We start from the raw sequence: 20,645 nt of genomic DNA, 5'->3' as shown, positions 1-20,645 counted from the left end.
TGGTTTTATGTTGGATCTCTAAATTGCTTTAGGTAAGATGGCCATTCGAATGATGCTTATTCTTTCCACCCATTAGCATGAGGTATCTTTCCATTTCTTTGTGTCTTTTTTTTTTCCTTTGACAAAGTCTTATAGTTTTCAATGTATAAGTCCATCTCTTCCTTCATTACATTGATTTCCATGTACTTCATTACTTTTGATGCTTCATTTTTTTGTTTTTTTTTTTAGTTTCTCTTTTTTTAATTCATTGTTTGCATATAGAAATGCAACTGATTTTTATATGTTGATTTTGTATCTTGCCACTGTGCTATAGTCTCTTATTTTTTCTAGTAGTTTTTTGGCAGAGTTGTTTGGATTCTCTGTGTATACAATCATGTCATCTGTGAATGTGTGATGATCCCCCTTCTTCTTTTCCAATTTAGATTTCTTTTATGCCTTTTTTCTTGCCTAATTGCTCCAACTAGGTTTTCCAACCCTGTGTTTAACAGTTGTGGTGAAAGTGGACATCCCTGTGTTCCTGACCATAGCAGAAATGCTTTCAGTTTTTCAGCATTGAGTATGATGTTGACTATGAGTTTGTTGTATATGATTTTATTATGTAGGTAAGTTCCATTTATTCGCATTTTATTGAGAGGTTTTATCAAGTGGGTGGTGAACTTGTCAAATACTTTTTTGTTTTTAGCCCCATTGTTTTCCTCATGAGATTCTACATCTTGTTTATGTCTTATCAGTGATTCCAGTGCCAGTTTCAGAGTCTTTGAAGTGCTATTATAGTCACTGCCATGCATGTATTATCCATTGGTCAGCTCACTCCTGAGCAGATTTCTACACATCAGTATAATTTTTGAAGTTTATGATGCTAATTAGGATTAGATCCATGTATGCAAATGATGGGGTAAGCAACAAGTTCATAAACAACTTTATGGCATCATACTCCTGTTCCTCTCTCTGTTATCTCCCCACTATTTTCTAGTTTCCCATGATTCCTTTCTCAGCATGAAGTCAGAAATCACCCACTTTCATGATTATATCACATGCAAGTGGAAGGAAGACAGAGAGAGGGTGATAAAAAGCGCTTGGATTTGACTTTGTCCTTTCGAGACATGGCTCCACTGAGCTGAGAACAAGGTTCCCCTCCCCCAGAATAGTGGCTCTTGTGGGATTCCCATTCTTACCCACTCATAATGTTACAGGGCAGGGAGACAGGCACCCCATAACCCCCAAACCTGCCTGCTGTAAATAGATTCTGCCATCCATCGCATCAAGACAAAACAGATAAAACCTTTAATGGAAAAGAACTTTAATACAATTGGTGTGCAATACAGACAAGGGAAAGAATATAGTTTTCAAATCAAGCACCCAAAGTTACCCATCCCCTCATGGTTAGTAAAAGTCCAGCCAAACAGGATTGGCCCACAGCAAGGCCTGAAAGACTGCCACAAGTCTAAAACACCTTCCAGCAAGGACCCATGGAAAAGGGTCAAAAATAGCCAAACAAATCTGGGAAGAAAAGAGCAAAATCAAAATCAAGATAAAAGCTGCCATTGTTAACCTCCCCCCAGGTCTCATACTCACGTCTGTTTCAACCAGTCCAGGACCAAGAAGCAAGCTCAGTTTCTTCACATGTCTCTCTGCTTCACATGCCTCCTCCAAGTCTCCTTCTGCCTCTCCATCCTGCTTCCTTCCTTCTCCAGTCTCCTCTCTCCACCTTCCTCTCCTCCCTGCTCAGCTCCACGCTCCTTTGGATGGGACAGGGAACCTGGAGACTCCCCTTTTTCCTGGGTACCACCCTCTTACAATAACACCAAACTTACTGTGTGATGGGGCACAAGAGAACAGCAAGGAAATGGGATTACCTCTCCCATACTTTTGATTTGTAAGTTTTCTCTTTTTCATTCCACAAGTCAGAACTAGAGGGTTTCTCTTTAGTCTCATGCTACACACTCTATAGCCTATTTGAATTCAGATGAAGGGACACATAAAAGAAAGTTCGTGAACTCCACACTGGCTCATGGCACTTGTGATCTCCTTCCTAATCTTAACTGCTGGTGTTTGCCTCTGAAAATTCTCCAGTGTTAAAATTGAATTCAGTGGGAGATAAAAAGATGTATGTGTTTACTCCATAATATTGGAAGCTGTAGGTATTTCTTTCTCCCTCTGTTCATGAGTTTTGCGTATCTTTATAAATTCTGAGAATTTATTTTTTAGGAACTCTCTTATAAAGGGAGTTAATGGGAAGAAATGGTTTAATGATATACTTGCAAGAAACTTAAGATATAATACAAATATGTAAGAAAAAAGAATTTTCTGAGGATGAAGTTGGATGCACCATATAAATTCTGACTCCTCATTTTTAGATAAAAGGAACACACCAAAGGTTGCATTCTACAGAAATTGACCACATGCTGTCTGCTTTTGACCTGCTAGAAAAACGTGATACATTTGCAAGGTCATTAAGTGCAGGAATGAAGCGTAAACTCTCCATCATCATAGCACTTATAGGGAACCCCAAGGTAGTACAAAAGAGATTGAAAGAGAGAGAGGGAGGGGGGAGGTGGGCGTTATACTTAAAATGGGATCCTGTCAGTTTATCTAGAAAACTCAGCTGATAAAAACCTACATGTTGATATGAAACTAGAGAAACATTGCCAATGACCATCAAGGGAATTTTCATTTTTGTCATTTTTGTTGTTAATTATTTTAATTTTAATTTGTTTTTAAGAATTTTCATTATTTAAAAAGATTTATTTGTACAATAATTGGGGTACAGGTCAGTGGCACGGGAGGGCGAGAGAATTCACCAGAGAGAGCGGGGAGCAGAACAGGCAGATGGACCAAAGATACTGCTGAGGGAAGCAGCAGGCGAGGCAGGAGAGGTCTGCCACACCACGTGGGTATCACCCTGGCTGGCCGGGAATTGAACCTGTGCTGCAGGCTGCGGACAGTTTCACAGCACAGTGCTCAACCCGCTGTGCCACCAGGAAGGCCCAAGAATTTTCATTTTTGATTCAGCTATGATTGGGAATTTTTTTCTAGAGTTTTACCACCTTTTTAGTGTAGATTCTGTATCTTGGTGTATATGTGTTCCCCTTAATAAGCAGATTATCACATAAATAGTGTAACATCAATTATTAATGGCTATTGAATTGTCCTTCTGCCTTTTAGGTGATAATACTTGATGAACCATCATCAAGCATGGATCCAGTCTCAAGGAGAGTCACCTGGAATCTCCTTCAGCAACATAAAACCGATCGGACCATCTTACTGACCACCCACTACATGGATGAAGCTGACATCCTGGGTGACCGCATTGCCATCATGGTCCAGGGGTCCCTGCAGTGCTGTGGTTCTGCAGTCTTCCTGAAAAAAATATATGGTATCCTTCCCTTTGATAATTATTAGGGTGCTGATGCTGTAATATTCTTCTAACATGATTTTCATTACATTTTGTCTGTATACCCAAAACTTCAGTGACATCTGCTGTCCTATAAATTACATCTCGAATATTCTAATTGGTTTTTAAGGTTCTTTGCAACATGGATATTCCCTATATATGCTTATCACTTGTTCTCCAACATACACCTTCAGACTCAGAAAATATTTTTATCCAACCAACAAAAGGCCATGCACATTTCCCCCATTTTATATCTGCTAACATTTTTCTCTGTTCCTGGAATGCAGTTGTGACTCCAACTAGATTTCTTTTGATGAGTGATATATTGGTTAATGAAGAGAGGAAGCTGAGAAAGCAATCGTCTCTGATCCTAATTTCTCACTTGCCAAACCAATATCCAATCCCCAGTGTGGTGAGGTAACTCTGTAGCAATTAACAATATCTGTAGCAATTAACAATAAGGATGTAATACAGAATGAAGTAATCATATACATGAAACAAAACAGTCCTTGAATTTGATAATTATATGTATGGCTTCATAAGATATACTGATATCCTGACATACATTCTGATATATTAAACAGTAAATTGTTACAGGCTAAAACTACAGTAATAGGAATTAATACAAATTAGGAAGATATGTAGGTAAGTGGAGATAATTCGGATGCATTGCTTCATCATTTATTTATTTATTTAGTACTTGAGTTTATTCAACTCACTTTATTTTCTTTCTACTGGTTACTTAGTATTTACATGTCTTATTTAATATTCAGAACATTTAATATTCTATATTTTATAAAATATAAAACTGGGGCCTGTATCTATAAAAAATTTATCTATAGTCAGTCATATTTATATAACCATTCAGTTGTTCAAAGTTTATGGTCACCTTACAGGTTTCAGTTTCTGTGGTTTACTTGTAAGGGGTTTTACACCCATTACAACACAGTTTTATACCATCTGAATTGGGTGAGCACGGATTATGAGCCATGTAATTTAAACAGGTGTGCTTTGCATAAATAAGTCATTTATAGTAATTTCTAATGACGTTCACTAATTTTACTAAGGTATCGTAATACTTTGGGACATTCATACTATAAAGCAAGTGAATAAACCAGATTATCAGCTAAGATAATTATGCTTAAGATCTTTTATTCACTTTTTAAAAATCTTAATAAGAAACATATGGGGCCTCCCTGGTGGCACAAGGGGTTAAGATACAACCTATGAAGCTATCCGCAGCCACTGCAGCATGCGTTCTATCCCTGACCAGGAGGTGACCCACATGGCGCAGCGACCTCTCCTGTCTCCCCCGCTGCTCCCCTCAGCAGTGTATTTCAGTCAGTCTGCCTGTTCTGTTCCCCAACTCTGTCTCTGGTGAATCCTCTCACCTCCCACACCTCTGGTCTGTACCCCAGTGCTTGTATGCATAAATAAATAAATCTTTAAAAAATGCTAAAACTAATCTTAAAAAAGAAAATAAATGCAAACCAATGACCATTTGAAATGCTTATATTTAAAAACACTGATGTTTTCTCCCAATTCTACAAAAGAATTTTTTTATAGACAAAGCACCAATTAAATATAATGGTTCTTTATGAGGGCAGGAATTTTTATCTGCCTTTTCACAGCTTTATTCTCAGGACCTAGATTATAACCCAGTACACAGTGGACAATCAATGATAATAGGTGAATATCTATTGAGGTTACAGTTTCAAAAACATTAACAGCCACATAACAGGGCCTTTCTTTGTACGTGTTCTGTATCTAGATGTCTACATTAACTATTAGTCACTAAGAGTATTATTAAGTTGCTATTTGTTCAGTGTCTTGGAACTTCCATTTGTTCAGTGTTCTTGGAACTTCCATTTTGAAGTTTTCATGTAAGCCTCTTAGATTCATAGCAAAATATCTTGTGACATACCACTTCTTCCTTGTGGACTAGGTAATATGAACTATGGCAAGTCAAATTCAGTCTTACAAGGAGAATAAAATGTTTAAAATCGCTTCATTTGTTCTGTTACATATTTCCTCCCAGGTGTTGGATATCACATAGTCATGGAGAGGGGGCCGACCTGTGATGCAGCAGAGATCGCTGCTGTGATTCACCACCATGTCCCCAATGCCACTTCGGAGCACAATATTGGAACTGAATTATCGTTTATCCTACCAAAAGAGTATAAACACAGGTATAAGTTCAGAGAGTTTTGCAATGGTTTGGGTGACGAGAAATTCAATTTTCCAGGTTTAGCAGGTTTAGTAAGCATATTGCTAATGAGGTATGTGTTCAGTTATAGGTGTCATTTGCCAGCTAGAGTTGAAAAGTACACATTTAAAGACTTATCACCAAATAGAGGATTGTCTCTTAAGTTTAAATTCATTAAGGCTTATTTGATATATTTATTTATAGGGGTTTTTTTATTTTTGCATACAATTGCAACCCCCTTATATATGGGGTTTTTTAAGATTTGTTTTATTGATTTTTATACAAGAACCGGGGTACAGGCCAGATGTGCGGGAGGGTGAGAGGATTCACTCAAGACAGAGCAGGAAACAGAACAGGCAGACCGACCAAAATACACTGCTGAGGGGAGTAGCGGGGGAGCCAGGAGAGGTCTGCTGCGCCATGTGGGTATCTCCGCCGCTGGAGGGGATCGAACCGGCACTGCAGAGGCTGCGGACAGCTTCATGGCGCTGCACTCAACCACCTGCACCACCAGGGAGGCTCTATAGGGCTTTGTTTTTTTTTAGAGTGGGAAGAAAGGGGGTTTGTAACCCAGTGATTACAGCTTCCTAATATTAATAAGGGATATATAATGGCAATATGTTCATAGTGTACAAGTTTTAGGTATGGTAAGTGAAGTTTAAGGAAATGTACAGTGACAAAAGAGAAAACTAACTTACAGAGTAGTTTACTACAGTAGGAAAAAAGTGATAAGAATTTCTTGGTTATTTCTAAGACTTTAAATGCTTAACCATTCATTTGCTTTGTGCTGAGCACAGCTCTAAAAGCTTTACATGTTTTTACTTGAAAAAACAATGAGGAAGAAACTTAGAAACAACACTTACAATCCTACTTACCTATATTCTAATCTATAAAATGTGGCTAACAATCGTGAACTTGAGGTTTTTTAAACAAAGTCATAAACTGATTCTTTGAGAAGAACAGTGCTTTAATAAAATTTTAGTCATACTGATCAGAAAGAAAAAGAGAAAAGACACAAATTACCTATATTCAGAATGAGTAAGGTATTATCACTATATAGTCTACAGATAACATATTAAACAACAGGAGAGTATATATATATATATATACCAATAAATGTGACAAATAAAATGTAAAAAACAATCCTGGAAAGACAGAAATTATCAAAACTGACCAGGAAGAAATATCTAACTTGAAAAGCTCTTTACTAAAGAAATAAGTTTGTACTTTATTTTTTTTAATATTTTTAAAGATTTATTTATTTATTTATTTATTTATACATACATACATACATACATACATACAAGCACTGGGCACAGTCAGAAGCGCGGGAGGGTGAGAGAATTCACCAGAGCCAGAGCGGGGAGCAGAGCAGGCAGAAGGACCGAAGTACACTGCTGAGGGGAGCAGCGGGCGGCAGGAGAGGTCTGCGCGCCATGTGGGACCCTCCTCTGGTGGCCGGGGAGCAGCCGGGGATGGAACCGGCGCTGCAGAGGCTGCGGGCAGCTTCACAACCCAGCGCTCAACCACTGTGCCACCGGGGAGGTCCTATGTTTGTTCTTTAAAACAATTCTACTGGTAAAACTCCCAGACCAGAGAGCTGCACTGATGAATTTTACCAAATATTTAAGAAGAAAAAACAGTAATTCTACAATTAGTTTTCTAGAAAATATGAGATACAAGAACATTTCCTGGGCCTTCCTGATGGTGCAAGGGGTTAAGCACTGAACTAAAGCAATCCACAGCCTCTGCAGCACAAGTTCAATCCCCGGCTGGCCAGAGAGAAACACACATGGCGAAGTAGACCTCTCCTGTCTCAGCCGCCTCTCTGCTCAGCAGTGTACTTCAGTCAATCTGCCTGTTCTGTTCCCTGCTCTGTCTCTGGTGAATCCTCTCACCCTCCGCGTCTCTGGCCTGTAACCCAGCTCTTGTTTGCATAAATAAATAAATCTTTTTTTTTTAATTTTTAAAAAAAGAACATTTCCCAAGTTGTTTTATAAGACCAGTATTACTCTGATACCAAAAAGAGTCAAGCATCATCATCCTTCACAGAATATATGGAGTCTGGAATGCAGGTAAAAACCATGTGAAAGGAGATCCTACTAAGAAGATTCAAAAGGAAGAGGAAAGTGACTTTAAAATATGTGAAAAGTTGCCATAGGAAGAGGGGTCAGGTTGAATTGTGGGGTTAGAGTAGAACCAATAAAGATAGATAAGTCAGATGAAAATGGAATTGAAAATATGAAGAAAATTTAGAAGATGGAGGGTTTTGAGAACATTTCTGAGATTAGTCACACATAGGCTTGATAGTTCCTCACTGGTAATGTAGATGTGTTTAGGAAGTAGATGTTTTCTGGAGATTTTGAACCTAAAACAATGTTAATTCCTTTGTAAAACTTATTTTTTTTTAGAATCCATGATGTAACTACACCAAAATTAACAAAACTTCCATACAAGTCATCTAGCTATTTGACTCTTTCTCACTGCCCAATTTCTATTTCTCTAACTTGAGAACTTTTTTCCATTTAATGTAGGAACCACATGTGAATAAATTAACTCTTAACAATTAGCTAAATTAAATCTTACCAGTTAGCTATAAACCTTCCCTAATACAGAAAATAAGCTTGAAAAGAAAAAAAGAATTTGTATCAATCTCAAGTTACAATGGGAAGAAATTTGCTAAGGTAAATATCCCTCCCTTATTTCCATTCGTTGTTTCACAGTAAGCCTTACAATGAAGAATGATATACTAAACATTTTCCATAGTTAACCAGATATTATTGTGAACAAAGCTACATTGAGATTTCATCTAACAAAAATCCCAAACTACCTAATTCAAAAATGGGCAAAGGACTAACATTCTCCAAAGAAGATATACAAATTGCCAATAAGCACATGAAAAGATGCTCAACATCACTAGTGATTAGGGAAATGCAAATCAAAAACACAGTAACAAATAGTGTTAATGGAGAAATTGGAACACTGTGCATTACTATTGGGAAAGTATCTGTTGTGGAGAATAGTATACTAATTCCTCAGAAAGAGAATTACCATATAATCCAGCATCTGCACTTCCAGGTATACATTCAAAGTCATTGAAAGCAGGACCTTGAATAGATCATGTGCACCAGTGTTCACAGCAGCATTTGCCATAAAATCCAAAAGGTGGAAACAACTCAAATGAACATTGATGAATAAATGGATGAGCAGTATGTTGTATATCCATAAGAGTAGTATTCAACCTTTAAAAAGGAATGAAATTCCTTTTACATGCTACAATATGAACAAAACTAGAAAGAATTATGCTAAATAAAATAGGCCAGACACAAAGGGATAAATATTGTATGAGTCCCACTCATGTGAGGCACATAGAATAAGCAAATTCATAGAGACAGAAGGTAAAGGTGAACTTGAAGGGAGAAAGAAATAGAGAATTATTGTTTAATGGGTGCACAGTTTTTGTTTGCGAATCCTAAAAAACTTCTGAAAATGAATGGTGGTGATGGTGACACCCATTCACATTGTGAATTTGCTTAATGCTGTTTGAATTGTACCCTTAAAATGATAAAGTGGTAAATTTCAACATTTCATATATTTAACCATAGTTTTTTGAAAAAATATTAGGGAAATTTGATAATAAAATTATTACACAAGTAAAAAGCAAGTGCACACCATTTTTTAGTTCCATTTACTAGAAAGTAAAATGAAATTAAAAATAAAGAGAAGAAAATGTATCTAGACTAGAACAGGTTTTCTTCTTTCTCTGCCCCTTCCAGGTTTGAAGCTTTGTTTACTGATCTGGAAAATAAACAAAGAGAGCTGGGCATTGCCAGTTTTGGTGCTTCAATCACAACCATGGAAGATGTCTTCCTTAAGTAAGTAATAACTTTAAAAAAATTCCACCCCTGAAGGTCTGTAAATTTGGAACAAACCCCACCCTATTTTTAAATATATAAATAACACTGTCCTCAAGGTTCACATATGTTGGAATAAAGTAATAAACGTTGCAGGGTTTTTTAAATATTTTAATGTTTTATGCTAATGTCTTTCCATATATTCAGCCTAGAGTATATGGATTTTGAGCCTGGGCCTTAATGCATGTTTCTTTTGTGGCAGAGGGTTTAAGAGTCTAAAGTTAAAAAAAAAGAGAGAGAGGGCCTCCTCAGTGCGCAGCGGATTGAACACAGCGCTGTGAAGCTGTCCACAGCCTCTGCAGCATGGGTTCGATTCCCGTCCGGCCATGAAGATACCCACATGGCGCGGCAGTGGCCCGCTGCTCCCCTCAGCAGTGTCGTTGGTCCGTCTGCCTGTTCTGCTACCCACTCTGTCTCTGGTGAATTCTCTCACCCTCCCGTGTCTCTGGCCCGTGCCCCAGTTCTTGTATAAATAAAATAACTCTTTAAAAAAGAGAGAGAGAGAATACATATTTGTCATAATAGGAAGTGCTCTAGTTCTAACTGGGAGTCTACTAAAAATGCCTTTAAATTTTTTATCACAATGATGTGATCAAAAGATACTTAAAGATGAAAACTGCCAACCAAGAATACTCAATCCGGCAAGGCCCTCCTTCATATATGAGGAATAAATAAAGACCTTAGACAAACAGAAACTGAAGGAGATTGCAAAGAGTCAGGGATGACACTACACAATGATAAAGGAACAATACATCAATAAAAAATGACACTCATCAATATATACCTGCAAAATTGAAACTGCAAAGGTAGGGAGGCAAAATTGTCTTGGTTGCTGGGTTCTCACCTCTGCAATTGCAGGACACAACTCGGGTTAGGATTCAGCAACAACAGGGTTTATTTACAAAGGGGTGAGAGAAGTTGGGAGAAAGGAAACAGAGACAGGGCCAGAGGCAGAGGTAGTTTGAAGCAGAAATCAGACACGAAGGCTGAAGGTTTCTGCCAAGGTCTCTCCAGAAGTGGCACCAGCACTCAGCAGCAGCAGTCTGAAGGCCAGCCCTGGACACCAGACTGGTCAGCACCAAAGGGAACAGCACAAGGGGTAGGTGCCAGACTTGTCAGAGGCAGGGACCAGTGTTAGAGCTCATAGAGATGCTGGGCAAAAAGCAGAGAGTAAACGGTGCTTTTAGAGAAATCTAGTATAGGATTGCCAGCTTTACTGAGGCTGGGCTTCAAAACTGAATACCATGAGCACTGTGGGGAAGAGCAGCTCCAATCCCAGCTGTTTGATTGTCACTGGTGGCGCTCCAATCAAATGGGTCCATTTTCAATCCTGTGCTGGTCCCATGCTGGTCCATTTTCAGTCCCAAACAAGTTGTTTCAAAACTGAAACTTGAACACTGTGTCCAACCTGACCTTTACTGAGGTTGGATTTCAAAACTGAGAACCAGGAGCTCCTATGAGGACCAGTCAAGTTCAAGAAGTTATAACAGACATCACAGAAATTCAGAGGATAATAGAGATTACTGTGAACATTTGTATACTAGTAAATTCAATAACCTAGATGAGATGGACAAGTTCTTAGAAATATAGAACCATCTGAGCATGAACCAGGAAGAAATAGAAAACTTGAATAGACCAATTGCAAACCAGAAAATTGAAATAATATTCAAAGCTCTCCAAAAAATCAAAAGTCCAGGAGCAGACAGCTTCAAAAATGAGTTCCACCAAACTGTCAAAGAAGAGTTAATACCTATCCTTCTGAAACTCTTAAAAAATTGAGAAGGAATACTTCCAAGCATGTTTTAAAAGGCCAGCATTACTCAAATACCAAAAACAGACAAAAGAAAACTAGAGATCAATTCCCCTGATGAACATCGATGCAAAAATCCTCAAAAAAATCTTAGCAAACTGACCAACAACACAGTCAAAGGATCTTACACCATCACCAAGTAGGATTTATTCCAGGGACACAGGATAGTGCATTCATTCAAAGACTGAGGCAAATAAAGGGAAAATAAAACCATGGGATCATATAAATAGAAGCCAGGAAAGCATTTGATAAGATTCAACATCCATCTTGCATGAAAACTCTCAAAAAACAGGGGGCAAATGAAATACAACATTAAAAGAACAGTTTAGACCAGGTTTCCAAATATCCGTGTATTTACAGTTTTTAAAGGGTGTAGAGTAGCTCATTGATCTACTCACCATCTGCGAATGTCCTAGTTCAGAGTATATTAATGTTGCCTTCCATACAAAGGCTAACAATGTATTAAAAAGATTTTGATAGTTCTGTAATTTAGAGAAAACACACCTTTCAAATCATGTATTTTCTACCAAGTGTTTTACCTCTTTAACTGATATAATTAATCGTTATTGTCTCTCAGTATTTGGTGATACATTTTTCTTCTATGTGACCTTTTTCTTCTTAGATTATAATTATTTATGTATATCTCTTCAAATATCTACACACAGTTCCATTTCAGATATAGGCAGCAGTAGGAAATGTAAAGACTTTAAAAAAAAATATGCAGTGTTCCCATAATTTCATAAAATAAATAACAGTTTAACTCCCAAGAGGGAGTTAGCCTTGATTAAAGGTAAAATCCTTTAACTTAAATCAATTCAGTGTAATGAAACATACATTGTCATTGTTTTTCTCTTGTTGCCTCAGAGCGGTTGACACTTTGCCCTGTTTTGGCAGCAGATTTCTGACTAGTCTATTGGGGACCAGTGATATCCTGCTGCCTCTGTACAATCGGTCAAAAAGACCAAGGAGCCTTCCAAGTTCGGAACCTTGTTTGACATTCCTTAAATAAAGTAGATTGAGGTTATAGTCAAAATGAAATGCTTTGTGTTTTTCTTTGTGTGTGTGTTTATGTGTGTATGTAGGGTCAATATGCTGGCAGAGTCCCAGAAGGATGTTGAGTCTCTCCAAACCCCACCTTTGGAGCACCAAAGAATAAGACGAAGCATGAGGCACAGTATGAGCATGTACAGAAATTATGAGAGACCAATTTTTTCCAAATTGAATGAAATCACATCCATTAAATTTAATACTGGGGTGAGCATATTCACTGAGAACATAAACCAAGTATGTTTGGGTTGCCTGTAAGACACACACTTTAATATCTGGACATAAAAGGTGTTGGGAGTTCAGCAATGATGTGGACCTAACTGTACCACGGCCCCAGGAGAAATGGGTTATGGTTGATCACAGCTGCGGCTCTCTCCACTCTTCTTTCTCAGCATCCCTTTGAAAATTTCTCATTCATTTTCTCGCAAGGTTTCCCTTTGTCTAATTGTGAAGGAAAACCAATGAGTTATGACTGTTATAATCAGAAGATACTGGTTGATCAGATTAGGAGCTTTTTTTCCACTATGAGCCAGTGTGTACTAAAACCTAGAAAATGATAAAAGTTACATATATACATACATATGCTACATATAAATATACACACACATATATAAATCATATGGGGATTACTCTCTTTTAGATGGAGAAAAGAGAAAGATGATGGTTTTATATTAAATGCAAGAATTAGAAGTAATTTTGTTTTACTGATCAAAAATTCTATAAATATATTAATGAATAAAGTCTTTTTCAAAGGGGTTGCAGTCCCTTAGTACCTTCCACAAACAAAATTTCTCATACCTTCTTGGGGGGTTCAATTCAATGATATATTTGTATTGTATGCATCTGCATTCTGCTGTAAACATTTGAAGCACTTGTGTTAGTGTATTTTAATATGAGTATCCTACCATACATTGTAATTCTGTTTCTCTCCTCCTTTTAGTTTCCACTTTACCGCCAGCAATTTTGCTCCATGCTCATAAAGAGAGCATTATTCACTAGGCGTCATTGGAAGTTGATGTTGCTACAGTTATCAGTGATTTTGGCTGTCACTACATATCTCTTAAAAACTGCAAACATGAATTACGAACTGCCCAGCAGAGAAATGGATTTGCGTCAATATGGTCGAACAGTTGTGCCTTACTCGGTTTCAGGGCATTCTGATTTGGCTGTGAATTTCACAAGGAATCTGAAGATTTTTCTAAACCTTCAGGATCAAGAGCTTCGAGAAGTGCAAGGTAAGACCCACAGGGGACGAAAAAGAGATGGCTGCTATGAGAAGAGCTGTTGGTGCCACTTGTGAAAAAGGTATTTAGCTACCCATTTTTGTTCTTTTCCTACTAATAACCAGTGTCTTGGACTCTGCTAAATCAAAAGGAAAAAAATATGCACTTCAATGTAATTGGTCACAAAGGTTTATAATTAATGGGGCACTTTGGCTGTAGGTAGTCTTTCTGTTATTTGCCTCACCTCTCAGAGGATAGGTAAAAAGAATCAAAATACTGTATTGTTGTGAAACTTAATACAGAATTTTTATTCTGACCAGAATACAAAAATGTTTCTCTAAGCTCTCACAGTTGAATGTTGGTTCTAGGAGCTGAAGGGGGTTCTTAAGTCTAGTATATTGGCCATTTGGAAAATAAGCGGCTGAAGACTTACTAGACTGACTTGGAACTTATTTTTTGAAGGTAGCAACTATTCTTAATTTGTTCACTTCTTACCTTTATGGAGAATTTGAATTTTTGGTAAAGTGGAATAAGCCCACTCTCCCACCAAAAATTGGGAATTTTTTTTATTAATCAATCAATTTAGGATGCTAGAAAATAAAATGTAAAAGCACCAGAATGAACTAAAGCATGTCTGTTTTGGGGGGGAGGAAATACTTAATCTCTACAAAATCTACACAGTCTGTGGCATTTTAACTTTAGTCCCCTCCTCAGCTCAGTGGTCTGGCTGCCAGGAAAAGCCATTAGTCTCACAATTAATGGGAAGGAGTGATCTCTTTGGAACTCTGTTAAAAGCATCATCCCTCAAGCACTGTCTATTTGCTGGCTGAAGTAGCAGTCCTCTGAAAAAATTCACTCCCAGGACATTGGTGCTATTGGATTTGATTCAAGACTCAGGTCTTTGGGGGAAAGCCATCCCTGCAGGGTATTACTAGAAACAGTATGAAGATTAGAAGACTGAATATTGCCAGGATAGCAATTTTCCCCAAATTGATCTATAAATTCAATGCAGTCCCTGTCAAATTCAAGCAGACTTTTTTGCAGAAATGGACACATCACTGCTAAAATACATATGGAAATAGAAATGACCCTACAATAACCAAAACAATTTTGGAAAAAAAAATAGAACAGGCAATGTTTGTTTAAGACAAAAATAGAGCAAGAAATTCTAAGTAATTTACAGGGTTTGTTTTTTTTCAAGTTGTGGACTATATGGTGAGATTACTAGAAGAAATTAGTGATAGGGTAGATTTCTTGAGGAGAAAGGGAAAGATTAGAAACATCCATTTCTAGGAAATTGGAAAAGGAAGAGATAACAGGAAATTGTTTTGATCTTCTCTACTATCAGTAAATATTGGATGATTCATTACAGGATGATTCACTGACCAGTTTCTTTCTTTATTCTAGGTAACTTAGAAAAGTATATATTGGAAAATAAAGAGTGCCGTGACTTCTCTATTATTGCATTTTCAGTTAATGTTAACAAAAACAAAACAGTATTTACTATTTGGTTCAACAACGAGGCATACCATTCACCTGCAACATCCCTGGCGGTGTTCGACAACATTCTTTTTATGACGCTTTCTGGCCCTAATGCTTCCATTAGAATTTCCAACAAGCCTCAACCTCTCCCTGTTTATGGTTCTAAAATAGTGTATGTATGATTTTTCTTTTGCTGGAATTGAGCCTTAACATATCCCCTTACATTGGAAAATAGTTACTGAAATCATTTTCTGCTTTTATTCCATTTATTTCATCTTTCATTTCATCTTCTGTAGGCGTGCAAATGGACTAGATATATTGTTAGGTTTGACTTTTGGCATGGCTGTTTTGGTTGGTAGCTTCTGCCTTCAGACAGTGGCTGAGATAACCTCTAAGGCAAAGCACATCCAGTTTGTGAGTGGAGTCTATGTGCTTGTTTACTGGCTTGCTGCTCTGCTGTGGGATCTCATCTGCTTCTTCATTCCCTGCTGCTTACTATTGGTGAGTGTTGACTGAAGGTGCATGAAAGCTTGTTTTCCTACAGCACCCACAGGACACTCCTGTTCAACTAATTGTATCCTAAAATAATACAGATTTCAAGCGACTATGTCGTATTATGCCAGAGAATACATTGTGAAAACCTAATTATAGAAATGCTTTCCCTCATATTCTTAAAATTGGGAAAAATATTTTTATTTGAAAAGCCTTTCTTGAGTTGACTTACCATATATTTGTTCTGGCACAAAAATTACTTTAAAAGAATAAGAGCTATTATTTGCCACTTGTCTCTTGCAATTTGTGTAGATAAACCACTGTCCACTAATTCCCAATGCTGAACTCTCTAATCTCTGTGAAAAAAGACACTGGCTACTAGAGGGATTAGTGGGAGAGGGAGGAAGAAATAGTAAGGGAAGTGGGTAAGTGAAGCATGTATACATAGGTGTGAACATGTACCCCCAAAGATGTATAATATGCATATCTCTATATAACTGACTGACAAATTAATCTTTGAAGTTGGATTATAGCACACAGTTTAGAATCATGACCTAAATGAGGCTTCCTTTTATTGCCTACACATACACACACACACACACACACACACACACACACATTCATAGCTCAAATACAAGATACCTAGACTGCAAAGCAGAACTGGTTTTGACTCAGATGCCCAATTTTAGACATTGAGGAAGTAGTACAGAGAGCAAGCTTCTAATGATGGCTTTTGTTTTCGGTGACACTTTTGATTATTGTTTCAGTTTCCTTGCTTGTAATTGATCTGTTCAGGTTTTCTATTTCAGATTCAGTCTCAGAAGTTTGTATGCATCTAAGAAACTATCCTCTAAGTTATCCAATGTGTTGGCATATAGGTTCTCATAGTTGTTTCTTATAATCTTCTATATATCTGAAAACTAACATCCTTTTTGTTTGATAATGAATCTTTTCCCACTGATTTGAAACACTGCTTTTGATGTATATTAACTAGCAATATGCATTTAAGCATATTGTGTATTCTGTTACCCTGTTGCATTGATGCATCTGTGATGTGCCACTGCCAGTCTGTTTAAATTATAGTAGTTTCATAATACATTTGCTTTTTACATACTGACCTTCCTCACCTCCCCCATAATCTTCTGCAGAATTTCCCAGCTACCTTCACATGTTTTTTTTGTTTACACATAGTCCTTGGAATCACCTTACCTATTTTCAAAAAAAATCCTGTCGTTTTTATTTAGAATAATGGGGATAATTTACACTTTTACCATCTTGAGTCATACCCTACCTAAAAAATAAAGTGTGTATCCAAGTAGAAATTTAAATTTTCTTTGAAGTAAATTTTAACTTGAGACATTTCTATGCATCATATGTCTTGAAACAAAGCTGCTCCTAGGTTACCTGCTATTTCCTCCTGACTGTGCTTACTGTTTTTTTTTTTCTCATGCCTTTAATTAGTGTGGGAACCAAGTATACTTATAGCTGTTACGGTTCATTCACCTAAGATCACTGATTTTATACATAGACTTTCTTTAAATACTATTGCTTAACTACAAAAACTACTTCCAAGAGTATCGCAGGGTTGTAAAAGAAGCTATTCCTAGTTTAACTCTTCTTTCCAATATTAGTGGTCCTGCTAATTAATTTTAGAATTGCTGGAAGGGAGCAACCCTGCTATCTTTAGGAAAACTATAATTACCAATTATTATCATATAAATTTCTGGAAAATTCTTCTCTTTAGTAATATTAGAGATTTCCTTCTTCCTAACCTATCTGTCCACTTTCTGGACACAATGATGATCTTTATGCTATATAGTTGGTCTGCTGTCCCTCTCATATTTGTCAAATGGAATGAGAAACAAATGAATGAGGAAGCCCATTAGTTTTTGCTGAGATTGCTATAAAGGGGGGTAGGGTACAGAGTAGATCCAGCAGGGTTCTAATGAGAGGAGAGGTAGAAGAGAGGCTCCGTATACTACAGCCACCACAGGAAATATCTTTAGGGAATGAGTCTGTTTCCTAGGTCACTTTCTCTGGACTTAAGGAAAACAGAATTGCTTTGGCTTTAGTCATGGGGGGAAATAAATTAAAAGGTAACACTTCCATGTAGGAGTAAAAACAAAACCCAGAAAAGGGAAATATAGTCATTCTGTTCCTAAAAGGTTTTTTTTATTTAAGGGGGGTAAAAATGGTGTACGTAATGATATGACTGTGCTCCGAAGGAGGCAGTGCCTGCTGTGTTCTACGTCTTCTGATGATTTCTGGTTGCGCAGGGCCTTCACCTTGCTCCTGTCTCTATCCCATATCTCAGGGAGTGTTCAAATACTGCAGAGTGGATGCATTTGTTGAAAATTACCACTTTCTGGACACAATGATGATTTTTATGCTATATAGTTGGTCTGCTATCCCTCTCATCTATCTTGGAAGCTTCCTGTTTTCTAGTGGTGCTGCCGCCTACATCAAGCTGACCCTCTTTAGCTACTTTTCCACTGTCTTCAGTACCCTCATCCACAGCATAATGCAGCACTATGGTAAGAATGTCACACAGTTCTCTCTGTCTCTGGAAAATATAGTAAATAAATGAAGATAAAAGAGCTTGAGGATATAAGTATTAATTGCTAAGTACTTACTTTCCAGAAATCTGAAAACCTATGCTTTTTGGAAATCAGCACTTACTGATGTGGGTATGTGAGAGCGAGGTTGGGGAGAAAGGCTGGAAAGAGGAAAGGAAGCGAGAAAGGGGCAGGGAGAGTGCAGAACACTTTCTCCTTTAAAAAGAACCCTCTGAGAACATAGAGCTTCCATATGATCCAGCAATTCCACTCCTAGGTATTTACCCAAAGGACACAGAAACATCAATTCCAAAGAGCACCTGCACTCCTATGTTTATAGCAGCACTGTTTACAATAGCTAAGCTTTGGAAACAACCCAAATGCCCAAAAATAGATGACTGGATCAAGAAGATGTGGTACATATATACCATGGAATATTACTCAGCATTCAAAAAAGATAAACACATGCAATTTGCAGCAACATGGATGGCACTGGAAGGGATCATGCTCAGCGAAATAAGCCAAAAAGAAAAAGAAAAATACCGGATGGTCTCACTCATAGCAGGAATCTAGAAAACTTAAATAAGGGACCAGGAAAATGAATATAAGAAAGTGAAAATCAAAATCAACAAAAAACTATGAACCAGAGACACTTTTGGGGGGGTGGGGGGGGAGGGGAAGGATTGGGGTCAGAATGGGGCGTTTGCAATTGTATGGGGGAATATAAAAATAAAATTTAATATTTAAAAATAAATAAATAAATAAATAAATAAACTTAAAAAAAAAAAAAAGAACCCTCTGTCCCCTTTGAGACTTGGCCCTTCAGTTACACATCTTAACAGCCCTTTGCTAGAAGGTCCTATGAGCTGGCGAGACAAGAGAGGTCTGCTGCACCATGTGGGTTAAGGGGATTGAACTCCTGCTGCAGTGGCTGCTGATAGCTTCCCAGTGCTGAGACCTAACCCCTTGCACCACCAGGGAGGCCCTAGCTTGTTCAATTCTAACAAAGTGCAGTAAGCGCCACGCTAGCAAGCCCTCGATAAATGTGTGCTTTTGGGGGGGTAGTTGGGGGGAGAGAAGAATAATCTATCTTAACAAAAAAACTAAAATAACAAAATAAAAGGTCCTATGTGCAACTCCTCCCTAACTTAATGAAGTGCATAATCTTGAGCTCTAATGAGATTTTTATTTTTCAAAAGGAAACAACAAAATTTGCAGCAAATACGGCCGTTAAGCCAGTTTCCTTTACCTTCATGCCTGGGTGCAGCAGGATTCCAGGGATAGGTTCCCCACATCTTTCTTCTCTGATTATGAAATTTAAAGAGAAGTTGATTCTGTTGGTGATTTTTTACAGACAGGATTTGCTTGGGTTTTGTTTGTGTTTGTATCTTAAATCCAGTTACTACCGATTTTTGAAATTCCAATTTCTAATATTAAAAACTTCTAGAGTGAGGTTCATAAGCCTCTAGACCTGTTAATTTGTGGGGGAGGGGGGATTATAATTTGTCTGCAAGAGACACAACATTTAGATAGCTAACTCCACTCCTTTGGTTGAAAAAAATCTGATTACTATTCTCTCCTTGTTGTTTATTTTGTAAATGGTTCTTGCCTTGTCTCTAATAGTTAAGTTCTGACGCCTGGTTACTGCTTTCTAGGATCCCATTATTCTCACTGATGTCAGGTAGCCAAAATTCCATTGCAACATATACCACCATTGTTTTCACCCTATAGAAAACATTCAACACAGAACTCTTCAAGAATACTCTTTTAGTGGGCTCTCATAGACTAGAAAACACTATTACAAAGAATCTTTCAAAAACATTTGTTGCATCAAATGCTTTAATTTAATTATTTAATGACTTCCATAAGGTGTATGTGCATTTATAATCTTTCCATTTTTCATACCATAGTCACCAGGTCTATAAGGTAAGAAATATTAAATTTGCTTAGCTTTTTTCTTAATTCATTTTTTAAAGATTTATTTATTTATGCATAAAAGAGCTGGGGTACAAGCCAGCGGTGTGGGGGTGTGAGAGGATTCACCAGTGATAGTGTGGGGAGCAGAACAGGCAGCTGTACTGAGGGGAGCAGTGGGCGAGTCAGGAGAGGTCTGCTGTGCCATGTGGGTTGCTCCCTGGCAGACCGGGGATCAAACTCGTGCTACAGAGGCAGAGGATAGCTTCATAGTGTGGTGCTTAACCCCTTGCACCACCAGGGAGGCCCTTAATTCATTTTTAACTGAGGTAACATTAGGGTCTCTGCACCAAGGATTACCACCATAGTGCATCTGCTTAGCTTTTTTTAAAAAAGAATGTATTTCTTATTATTACTTTTTCATGAAATGTAATAAAAAAACACAAAATTTATGTACAAAGTGTATGCTTTAAATTCACCAAGGAAACATACTGGTGAAATGCCCCTCTCTCCAGTCAGGGCTTCCCATTGGTTTAAATCAACCAGCAGCCAGAGAGCAAAGAAACCCCTGGACAAATGCAATACATTGGCACACAGGCTATTGGGTT

The 20,645-nt window shown here is 37.7% G+C and overlaps 1 protein-coding gene across 8 annotated transcripts in view; it reads left to right on the top strand.

The window, feature by feature from the left end:
* The window catches only part of LOC119241848 (phospholipid-transporting ATPase ABCA3-like), a 67,362-nt gene that overhangs the window by 26,389 nt on the left and 20,328 nt on the right, over window positions 1–20,645 (top strand). For 5 of the 8 annotated variants that reach the window (XM_037507447.2, XM_037507446.2, XM_037507449.2 and 2 more), the window contains 9 exons: window positions 2,358–2,513; window positions 3,166–3,376; window positions 5,433–5,583; window positions 9,377–9,475; window positions 12,407–12,578; window positions 13,312–13,606; window positions 15,002–15,248; window positions 15,373–15,577; window positions 17,883–18,102. In XM_037507447.2, the coding sequence (XP_037363344.1) occupies window positions 2,358–2,513; window positions 3,166–3,376; window positions 5,433–5,583; window positions 9,377–9,475; window positions 12,407–12,578; window positions 13,312–13,606; window positions 15,002–15,248; window positions 15,373–15,577; window positions 17,883–18,102 (1,756 nt within the window). The remainder of the gene's footprint in view (window positions 1–2,357; window positions 2,514–3,165; window positions 3,377–5,432; window positions 5,584–9,376; window positions 9,476–12,406; window positions 12,579–13,311; window positions 13,607–15,001; window positions 15,249–15,372; window positions 15,578–17,882; window positions 18,103–20,645) is intronic. The other 3 variants (XM_037507451.2, XM_037507452.2, XM_037507448.2) reach the window with 2 other exon arrangements.

This window comes from Talpa occidentalis, unplaced genomic scaffold (assembly GCF_014898055.3).
Source record: "Talpa occidentalis isolate TD23 unplaced genomic scaffold, MPIMG_talOcc4v2.1 talOcc4.12, whole genome shotgun sequence".
Taxonomy (NCBI): domain Eukaryota; kingdom Metazoa; phylum Chordata; class Mammalia; order Eulipotyphla; family Talpidae; genus Talpa; species Talpa occidentalis.
This window is presented reverse-complemented; position numbering and strand designations above follow the sequence as displayed.